Genomic DNA, 11,889 nt, shown 5'->3' on the forward strand with positions numbered 1-11,889 from the left:
ACCCGCGACCCGCAGATTGCGAGTCGAGCGTCCTAACCACCTGGCCATGCCGGGCCCTCTAAATATGGAGACGCGTATACATGACAACACACTCCTCTCTAAATGTGGAGAAGCGTACACGTGATGACGCACTTTTATCTGAGTATTCAGTGCGTACACAAATGAATAAACGCTCACACTTCTTTCTATAAATGTGGAGACGTGTGCAGAAGACAATGGACGGCTGCATTTCTATCTGAAAATGGAGACGCGTGCACATGACAAAAGACGGCCACAGCTTTTCTTTCTAAATGTAGAGAGGGCTGAACTAGAATCTAAGTCTGATCATGACTGAGAGGGATACTAGTATATTTATTCGAATAAGGTGTCAAATCTTGCAGAGTGCATTTGTCACCAATGTCACTTGGCCATTCCACAGAAATAGGGAAGACGCAGTATTAAGATGTTTCTGAGCCTCTACATAACTGATGTTACTATAAATCCCATTATTACAAACCTAACTACACAACTGCTGCTACTGTAAATCCCATTATTACAAACCTAACTACATAACTGATGCTATTATAAATCCCATTATTACAAACCTAACTACATAACTGATGTTACTATAAATCCCATTATTACAAACCTAAAGAATTTTCCATCATTACTTTCTGTGGGATCACAAACATTAAAAGATAATGACCACTGACCATGTGTGTCTATCACAAGATTAAGGTCAAAGAAGTGCAAAGCCGGTTACTTATACGACACACGTTTAACACGTGCGTCAATGCATGTAGGTGCCAAACCTTTTTTTTTCCCCCAATTTTGAAGAACAAGAAATGGACAGTTTTTTTAAGCTAACCATTTAGTTGGTTTCACACGTCACAATAAAAGGACAGCAATTTCTTTTGGCCTCACCTTGTATTTCTTTAGAGAAATTCCTTTCTATACAGACGGTGTGCCACTCTTCAAATTTTCGAGAGCTAAAATATTTAAAATCGGTACTTTCAACCCAAGAAAACTGCCACAACAAGATACAGAGTTTTTCAAACTAACTGGCACAACTCAAGACACCCTTCAGGATTCCAAACTGGAGAGTCAATAAAGTGAAGAGAGTGAGAAATAACATATGAGGCACGATGGCTTAGTTGGCTAAAACAGAATCGCAGATTGAAATCCGTTCTTGCTGCCAAGATTCATAATGCTTGGAAAACTACACAGTGAGATAGCTGCACTGTGCCCGAACCAAAATTTGTAACATTATAAGCCCTCAATCTTACCGCTGAGCTACCGAAAGACATTTTTACATTTTTATAGAAATTAGTGGCTTCATATGGCGATATACTCTTCTTTAAACTTGCCACACTAAGTCAATCCTTCATGATATTTTATTGTCAGTACAGCAAAGAGAGTATCATGATATAGGGTTCAGTATGGTCTGGTAGTTAGGATACTCGACATGCAAACTGCAGGTGACGGATCGAATTCCATCACCGAACATGCTCTTCCTTTCAGTCATGAGAGCTATATAACATGATGGTCAATCCCGCTATTCATTGGTAAAGAGTATCTCAAGAGTTGGTGGTGAGTAGAGTTGACTAGCTGCTTGTCTTCTTGTCTATCATTTCTAAATTCCCTTTAGTTGCTTTGTGTCAAATTCAATAAACAAACTTAATGTAGTTAAAATATGCTAAGACAGAAACTAATAAAGAATTTTAGGAATAACTCAGTAACATTTGTTTGGGTAAACTTGGTGATGTAAGCTAAACTAAAGCAGTGACATTTGACGTCCGTTGAAACTGATCAAAGTGTTATTATCCTAATGATAAATGTTTAAGTTTTTGTTTGCCTATTAAGTTAATTTCAAACACACAAACTGGAGAACTCACGCTATGAAAGATGGGAGCATTACTTTTTCAACTGAAAAATTAATTAACGTTATCTTCTATATCTTTATCCGAGTATTTAAAAGAGTCATAAAAATTGCAGGTTGTATATATATATATATATATCAGAGGTAAATATTTTTACACAAAAATGACAGATTTTTCCCGTACTCTCAGTTAAGGTGCCTAAAAAATTCAGACATAATTTTTCATCGTGTTTCACCAACTGACAACAGCGTCATAGCGGCGTAACTTCGGTAACATTACTCAATAGTGAACACACGATGCCTTCGTTATAATATTTATGTTTTCCCCTTTTTATCTCTTCTTTTTTTTTCCTTTTTTTTTTGCTTCTCCTTTTACTTTCCGATTTTTACCCTTTTCCTCTGTTGTATGACCAAAGGTTCTTTTGAAATTTTAAAACTTCAAATTATTCCATACCTTTTGGACAGTTATTCGGAAAAATAATTATCCATTTCTATAGATACAACTTTCGAGAGAAGAAAAATTCTGATAATGATAAATTTATGGTGCAAAAATACTGTTCACTTACGAGTTGAATATTACAGTATCAGTGTTTTGCGATAACAGTAGGTAGCTTTCGTGTTCTAATTCAGTTTTTAGTGTTATTTAGACTTTAAAAAGTTGCTGTTTTTTGTGATAATCATAAATTATTGTTCTACTGGTTCTATCCATAGCTGAATTAAGTCTTCAATGTTCAAGATCTTGGTGGTAATTGTTCGTATTAGTTGTGTGAATTCTGTAAATCGTTTCTATTTATGTTGGTTGGAGCGAACGTTGTATTGGGTGTATTTTCTAGTTGAATTACATACGTTAGAGATCTCATGAATTACAGCCCCTAGCAATAACAAGAAGGAAAGAGTGTTCCAAGACACAATATGGATGTTACTAGATTAGAAAACTAGGCTAACAAAATACTGTTTTCGCATAAAGTTTTACACTACCACGTTTTCTGCATTTGCACGCGTGTATTATACGACGAATACCGGTTTGTTATATGTGTCCTACTTCTGCAGATATCTCTGATACCAGGACATAGATTATCCTGCGGCTTATTGTGAGAAGTGGTTGATTATACGAGTCCTACTTCTGCAGATATCTCTGATACCAGGACATAGATTATCCTGCGGCTTATTGTGAGAAGTGGTTGATTATACGAGTCCTACTTCTGCAGATATCTCTGATACCAGGACATAGATTATCCTGCGGCTTATTGTGAGAGGTGGTTGATTATACGAGTCCTACTTCTGCAGATAGAACACAGATTACTCTGTAGCTTACAGTGACAGTGGTTAATTATTATTTTTTTTGTGATTTCGCGCAAAGCTACACGAGGGCTATCTGCGCTAATTTAGCAGAGTAAGACTAGAGGGAAGGCAGCTAGTCATCACCACCCACCGCCAGCTCTTGGGCTACTCTTTTTACCAACGAATAGTACGGTTGAAAAGGCGAGCATGTTTGGTGAGACGGAGATTCGAACCCGCGACACGCAGATTGCGAGTCGACCGCCCTAACCAACTGGCCATGCCGGGCCTGGTTAATTATACGGGTCCTATTTCTGTAAATATCTCTGATACCAGAATACAAGTTACTCTGTTATTTACCGTGAACAGTAGTTGATTATATGAGTACTAGCTGAATACCCGTCATATGACGGTAAATGTTGATTAAGTTTTATTCCGAAAATTAAATCTAAGTAAATGTTTTATGAATGTGTTTTCTAAAAATTAATTATATTTTGCTAACAATGTATGTATGGAGAATGTCTATTCTTTTCTAGTATTTCCCAAAAATATAATTTTTTTTGTATATTTGGTCATCTCTTGTAAGTTGTCCTCGATTATAATTTTGACTCTTGTATTATTTTTTATGTTATGTTCAAATCTTCTTCTTGATAAAGCCTTATAGATTGAACCATGCGAAAAAAACTGATTATCGAAGAAATATTTCTACACTGTCAAATGTCTAAACCTGCGATTTATTAATTGTAATTTCAAAGGCAATGAATTTTATGGTGAAGGGCAAATTCACAAACGTATAACTTTTTATTAAAAATACTTATAAATTTGTAAACATTTCCTACTGAAGATGAAAAACATCAATAATATAGTATTGTAACGCCATCTATAGCACTGAAAAGATATTTAAGCTGTTTTTGACGCATGCAGTCACTCGACTCTGTTTATTATGTAATTTGATATTATCCTTTACTTTAACCTATAATTGTATTCATATTTTTCCAAATATTCACTTGCTGTAAATATGATAATAAATAACTATGATGAAAAGTTAACATAAAACCAAGACTGTATTTGAACTCGAGGTTCCACCTGATAGTCTAGCGATATAACCACCGTGTCACCCTAATATATTTCTCTAAACATGATGAATTAATAATTTAAAAAGAGTTATAAAAAATCCACACTTAACTGGGACTTTATCTAAAGGTTTCCTCTTGAGACAAACTATTGAGCCCATTTGAACATTACCAACAGAGTTACCGACAAAAGCGAACGTTACGAACAGAGAGTGGCTTTTATTATATACACTACTTCTGGAGGTATCTATGATACCAAGACAACGATTACTCTGTAGCTTACCGTGAACAGTGATTGATTACATGGGCCATAATTCTGAATATATCTCTAATACTAGGACATAGATTACTATGTAGCTTATCGATAACACTAGTTATTGGTTATATTGGTCCTTCTTCTGCATATACCTCTGACATCAAGACACAAATACACTCTTTCTTTTCGACGTTAAATATCCCTTTTCATACCTTTATGTACAACATGAGTATATGTAACAATTTCATAATTGAAATTAAAACCATTAATGAAAATTATGATAAATCAGTGATAATAAAATTGTTTTAGTATTCCCATGTAATAATGTTAGGCTTGGCATGGACTAGTGGTTAGGTCCCTCGACTCGCAGTCTGTGGGTCGCGAGTTCGAATCCCCTTCACCGCATATATATTCATCCTTTCAGCCGTGGGGGCATTATAATGTGACGGTCAATCCCACTATTCACTGGTAAAAATGTAGCCTAAGAGTTGGCGGTGGATGGCGTTGACTAGCTGCCTTTCCTCTAGTCTATCACTGCTAAATTAGAAACAGCTAGCACAGATGGCTCTCGGTAACTTAGCGCGAAATTCACAACAAACCAAGTCATAATATTACTTAAAGTCTTAGAAACTTAGAAAAATACGAAAAGGTAATAAATGTTAAAAGACATTAGTTCTTAAATAACCAACCTAAAAAGATTTGTGGTTTAGTCCCCGAAGTGGGCACTACACAGATAACCCATTTTGCATTTTGCGCTAAAAAAAACCCACCTAAACCTAAAAAGAAACAGAGTAAGATATAAATCAATCCCCCTTTGAAAGTTCTAAGCTCTTTATCTGCTGTACACAGTGGTGGGACACTTCGTTTATTAGATTTAAATTCTATTCGCAAGCCTTACGTGTGGAATGAAAACAAAATTTCAGTCAGACAGTCAAGTTATACAATCAAGTCACGCATAGTGTAGTTATAATATACCATACCACTGATACAGTGTCGGAGGTGTTGGTTGACAATAAAGTTTCTGTTATACGTTTTACAACATTGTGAATGTTTTACTAAACATTTTCTATTTATATAAATACTTTAACCGATTGTCTTGTTTGTTCTTTACCATACGAATTACAAATAGTTGTTATGAAGCTCAGTTTGTGGGTATAGCTTGTAGTACGATCTCCACCGCTTAGGGAATAGAAGTCACACTTAAATGCACACAGAACTATCATGTTGTGTGGGTCGCTGGGCCACCAGGTGTAACCAGAAAACATTCGAACAGTTTTTTCGTATATAATCTAATTCAGTATTGTAGGGGAAAAAACATTTCAGGAGTAATTAGGAGCAAGATATAATAAGAATATAGGCCACTCTCAAATCATTCTCCATATTGATTTTAATAATGTTTGGAAAATTGTTTTTAAATGTTAAGTTTAAAATAATGCAATAAAATCAAGCAGAGACACGAGTTTTCTGTTTTTCAAAAATTGTAATTTTTTATTAAAATTACCTTATAACATGCTTGTTTTTTGTGATCTGTCGTGTTTGAAACACCTTTGTTTCATCTTTAGATTGCTTAACAATCACGTGATTTTTTACACATTTTTAAATTTTCATCATAAAGTTCACAGTTATTGTCCCGTACTACAATATCCCAGTTTGTAAGAAATATCCATTCTGATAAAAGATTTGAAACACAGGATCACACACGAAAGGTGCAATGAATTTAAAAACAAACAAAAGACCCAAAACTCAAGCACTTTCGAATAGTTGACAATTTTTCATTTCCTGAAGAAGAAGAATTGACTATTCGAAAACACTCGAGTTTCGGGTCTTGAACATGTCACGTGTTTATCAAACGCATTCACACATTTGTTGATTGCATCAACATGTGTGCTGTTTCACAGTGTGTGAAAGTGTTGCGATTTCATTCGAATCGTTAACAAGTATGTTCTAATCACATCAGTGTGCGATTTAGTAGTTTGTGAAAGTAGTACGGTTTCATCAGTCACGTTCAAAGACGTGTTCTAACCATAGTGTGCTATTCAGTAGTTTGTGAAAGTAGTACGGTTTCATCAGTCACGTTCAAAGACGTGTTCTAACCATAGTGTGCTATTCATCACATCACAGGTGTACTCAGACCACATCAGTATTTGTTGATAAAAAAGTGCAAACATTTTAGGCGAAATTAAATTCAAGCAAAGCTCAGTTAGTTTCAACTGCTAAACAACGGGAGTAGAACATCGGATTTTTTAGTTCTGATAGGTACTTACTATTTTATACATTTGCATCAGAAACTTCGTGTATCAATTCTACTGAAAAAAATATACAAATTTTGAGGGTATTGGATAAAAGTATGTTTTAATGTACCGCCAGCAGATATTAACATGCAAGAAATTTCTACATTTAACTTGAAATACCACTTCAACCATAAAATTTCAGCAGCTTCGTCGATGAGGATGTTAACTTCATTCAGTGATACACGAATTAATTTCTATAGAGTAACATAATTAATTATATATATACACACACCTGATCTTTCTACAACTTGTATTGTAGATAAATGAAAAAAAATCATATTGTTGTGTTAGTAGAGTACAAAAAAAAGTTAAAAAGCCACATGAGACCTAAAGTTTATCTTTATCTTTTTCTAACAGTGCAAATATAAATAATTAAATATTTGTTACAGATATTTAATGTTATATAAATATTTAAATGTGATATCTGTAATAAAACTAAATATCAGTGTTTACTGTCTGTAGTGGAACATTAAAATTAATTATCTCTAGTAAAACTTTGATGTCTGGTGTTTGTATATATTGAAAATAAAACATTTAGTGTATCTATACATTACATCAATAAAGAAAACACTGATATCTAGTGTACACAGTGAATACATTTCATCCTGTAGTTGTAATGAAAATTAAACACTGAATATATGCAGGGAGATATAAATCTTGGTTACCAATAGTAAAACATTAATGTTATAAATTCATTGTCGTAGTTTCTAGTCTATAGCCCAATGATTTAGATATAAACTGAAAACATAGAACATTTTGATTTCTATGGCAACAGAGTGCCCACCAGCAGAAGATGGAACTGATAGATTTGCCTGCCCCACCCCTGACAGAATGAGTCGGTACCGATGCATAGATGATCACGAGCTGTGTGATGGTTTCATTGATTGTCCACAAGGGGAGGATGAAGATAGACAAGCTTGCATGTTTTACAAGACGGTATGTGTATTTAATAAATTGTTGTAATGTTAACTAAGTAAGTTTTCTCACCTTGTAAATATATTTTAAGTTTCGGGCTGGGTGTGGCCTAGTGCTTGAATTGTGAATCCAAGAGGGCTTATGGCTCGTTGTCGCAAAAACGCGCACTGCACTTTGGATCCGTGGATGCATTATAAAAATATAGGTCAATTCCCACTAATTGGTCAGACAAGAGTTGGCAGTGGATGCTGGCGACGACTATGTTAGCTTTGCGCATAAAAGAATAAAACAAAGTGAAAAGTTTTCTGGTAGTAGTGTTCGAAAATGCCGTGGTCATACACGATAAGTCTACGAGGGACATTTCTATAAATAAAAATTAAGAGTTTCATAATTATTTACAAATTGATCTATTATCGCCTCCCGGGAAAAGTCTTTACGTTAAAACTTTCGGTCGTAATTTTGAAATTTACTCTTTTTTTTCTTTCTTTTAATCATTTCTTAAAGAACTGTTTATTTTAAGAGCACTGCTTCACAACAGACTATCTGCGCTATGTCTACTGCGAGTATCGAGCCCCGAATTTTAGCGTTATAAGCTTATTGTTAAACCACACAAGGTTCCGCTAAGGAAGAATGTGAGCTAACTGAATTTTATGTCAAGTGTAACTTCTTGGTGGACGGACAGACGTTCTTTCATTATAACTAAATTGCATGTTTTCGACGTCAGAAGTTATACGAATATGTACGAAATTTTGCATTAAAAAAACGGATCGAGGAATGATGGATATATATCTCTCCCAGAGGTAAAGAACGACTCGAAACACGTGTATAAAATAGAGACCAATACATTGCTCTTCTCTATGGTTACCAAGGCAACAAAACCCTCTGAAATGCCAACGTTCGTTTACACTTAACTTCTTTGTATAAAAACCATGTGAACAGGTTGTTTGTTGTCTACGTAGAAAATCTGGTTAAAAAAGAAAGAAAAATACACTAAAGTTTACAAAGTAAACTATATAAAAAGAACTTTGTCTACATAGAAAATCTAGGAAAAAATGTAGTTAACGATGTGATGTGAATAGGATGTTAAATACACTAAACAAATCTATGTTAGCAGATTGTTGTCTACTAGTAAATCTGGTAAAAACATTCAACAGTTTGTTGTTAATTGACTATTGTCTACATATATGCTCTGGTAAAAATACTATAAACGATCTGATGTTAGCAGATTGTTGTCTACTAGTAAATCCGGTAAAAACATTCAACAGTTTGTTGTTAATTGACTATTGTCTACATATATGCTCTGGTAAAAATACTATAAACGATGTGATGTTAGCAGGTTGTTGTCTACTAGTAAATCCGGTAAAAACATTCAATAGTTTGGTGTTAATTGACTATTGTCTACATATATGCTCTGGTAAAAATACTATAAACGATGTGATGTTAGCAGATTGTTGTCTACTAGTAAGTCTGGTAAAAACATTCGACAGTTTGTTGTTAATTAACTATTGTCTACATATATGCTCTGGTAAAAATACTATAAACGATGTGATGTAAGCAGATTGTTCTCTACTAGATCCGGTAAAAACATTCAACAGTTTGTTGTTAATTGACTATTGTCTACATATATGCTCTGGTAAAAATACGAGAAACGATGTGATGTTAGCAGATTGTTGTCTACTAGTAAATCTGGTAAAAACATTCAACAGTTTGTTGTTAATTGACTATTGTCTACATATATGCTCTGGTAAAAATACTATAAACGATGTGATGTTAGCAGATTATTGTCTACTAGTAAATCTGGTAAAAACATTCAATAGTTTGTTGTTAATAGACTATTGTCTACATATATGCTCTGGTAAAAATACGAGAAACGATGTGATGTTAGCAGATTATTGTCTACTAGTAAATCTGATAAAAACAGTAAACGATATAGTTTTAACATATTATTGTTTCTACACAGAGAAAATCCTGTAAAAACAAACTTAAATTTTCTCGGTAAACCATATAAACAGGATGTTGCCATTATAGAAAGTCTGATTAAAAACCACATTAAGGTTCGTGTAGAAATAATGTGAACAGGGTATCATTTCGTAGAACATTTGGTAAGAAACACGCATCATACAGTTGTTATCCTGGAAATATCTACATATATATATGTGTGTGTGTTTGTACTTATCAACAGAGGGGTTTTTAGGCTCATCAAATCATAAAGTTTTTATCTTGAACATATTTACATACATCTGTACTCATCGTTAGAGTCTTTATAGGTTCATCAGATAATACACTTTTCAGTTCATCATATCATACTGTTAGTTTTCTCTTCTGGATATGTCAAAACACATCTGTATTCACTTGCGTACTTATCGTTAGAGAGTTTTTTAGGTGTATCAAATGATACATTTTTCTCCTAGAAACATCTACTTACATATGTACGTATCGCTAGAGTAAACCTGATCTGATTTTACACTTTCTCCTAAACCTATATTGACCTATATAGGGAACTATGGTTGATACAGCATATCATGACATAAAACCTATTCTGAATCAGAAAAAAAACAAACAATAACCAGCTTCCATCAGTCAACCTCCTCAACCGCTAACCCACCCTCATTTCACACGCGCATTAATAAAAGTGTATTATACCCTAAAAAAGGTGCAAACGAATAAAATTTCTTCCATGTCATTCAAAAGCCCTCACCTAAAGCTTTATAATAATTTTTTATCAATGTTACAGAATACATAAATTGTATTTCATATTTTTGTAGCTTGAGCTATGTGCGTTTCGTAAAAAAATACGTACGTGTGTTAGTCATCTTGTCTAACCACCTACGTAAACGCCAAATTTTTCAAAAAATAATCCACGAGGAAGCTTATCATAGCTGTTCCGGCTGAATAATTGTTTAATTCTTTTTTAGTTTGTGACCTTTTTTTTATTTTCATAGCACGCGAATTCCAATTTTTTGTTTTTGTCACAGGGGAACAAAAGCATATTATATTTATTTACCAAGCACTAAAATTATGAGGTGAGTAGGAAAGGAAGTTTTATTAGCTTTCATGCTCTTAGCTAGTGTAATAACCGTTTCTGTTGAATAATTTCGGCGTTTTTTCACGTGCGTTTCGAACACCAGGAGCGCAACTTTATCAAATATAGAATGATGCATATGACATTTTGTATTAGACTTACAAATAAAATTATTTGCGTCTCACATTGAAATAAAAATAAAGCCATCAAAACGTAATAGACTTCCGGCAGTTTAGTATTGAGAACTGAGGCTTTCAAAGTGTGAAACAATATGTGCATAGCCACGATTAAAATAATTAAGTTATGAGAAGCGACGTGGGCGTTTATAGAGGGAGGACTTCTCAAAGTTACATATATTAATAGCTTTTGCAATTTTTAGAACGAAATGTTTCGTGACATAAGTTTTATAGCTTGGTGTGATTTTTACGCTCACAAGCCTGAGCTAATTAAGAAAATGAAAGAGTTCGTTTCAGTAAGAACCGTATTAGTTTAACAGTTTCTAGATATAGCGTGTATGTGACAGCCCTTTAAACATTCTGATAGGTACTAGCATTCTTTACATTGGATGATCAACCTATAAGCTTTAATTTTTATTCCGGCGGCTTTACATCAGCGCTGATAAGGAGAAAGCTAATTCAGATAAAAAATCTCGTAATTTTATCATTGGTGTAAGCAAAAAAAGAACTTTTATTCCAAAATCTGAAAATACTGGATAAGTTTACAACGATATAATTGATATAATTTGAAAGGATTAAACGACCCTTCTAAAATAAATAGAATGGAAATGGTCAATAATTAACCCAACTGATAGTTTCAACATGTTTATGATCATTTGGAGTATTGCTAAGTACTAGCACTGCGTTACATCTCTGTGTTCTCTAACATAAATATTCATTTTAGAATAAAGTATCAAATAATTTAAAATCAGTAGTATTGCGCAACGAAAAATAGTCCTATGTTCTTTAACTGAACCACAATTATTATTAGTACTATAAAGTAGCAAACAATTTAAATACAATATTAATGCGGAACGAAAGATAATCTTGTGTTCTTTATCCTAAGAAGGATTATTATTTTTCGACAACTGATTTCGATAAGGTAGTAATATAACTTCAAATACAGATACGTTGAACTTCATATATATATATATATATATATATATATATATACTAATACACGACGAGACAAACTATTAG

At 33.7% G+C, this 11,889-nt stretch overlaps 1 protein-coding gene across 1 annotated transcript in view; it reads left to right on the forward strand.

Moving 5' to 3' along the window:
* The window catches only part of LOC106462313, a 59,233-nt gene that overhangs the window by 44,609 nt on the left and 2,735 nt on the right, over positions 1–11,889 (forward strand). Inside the window, exon 2 of the mRNA XM_013922217.2 lies at positions 7,532–7,692. Within this exon, the coding sequence (XP_013777671.1) occupies positions 7,532–7,692 (161 nt within the window). The remainder of the gene's footprint in view (positions 1–7,531; positions 7,693–11,889) is intronic.

Source organism: Limulus polyphemus, unplaced genomic scaffold (assembly GCF_000517525.1).
Source record: "Limulus polyphemus unplaced genomic scaffold, Limulus_polyphemus-2.1.2 Scaffold1140, whole genome shotgun sequence".
NCBI lineage: Eukaryota > Metazoa > Arthropoda > Merostomata > Xiphosura > Limulidae > Limulus > Limulus polyphemus.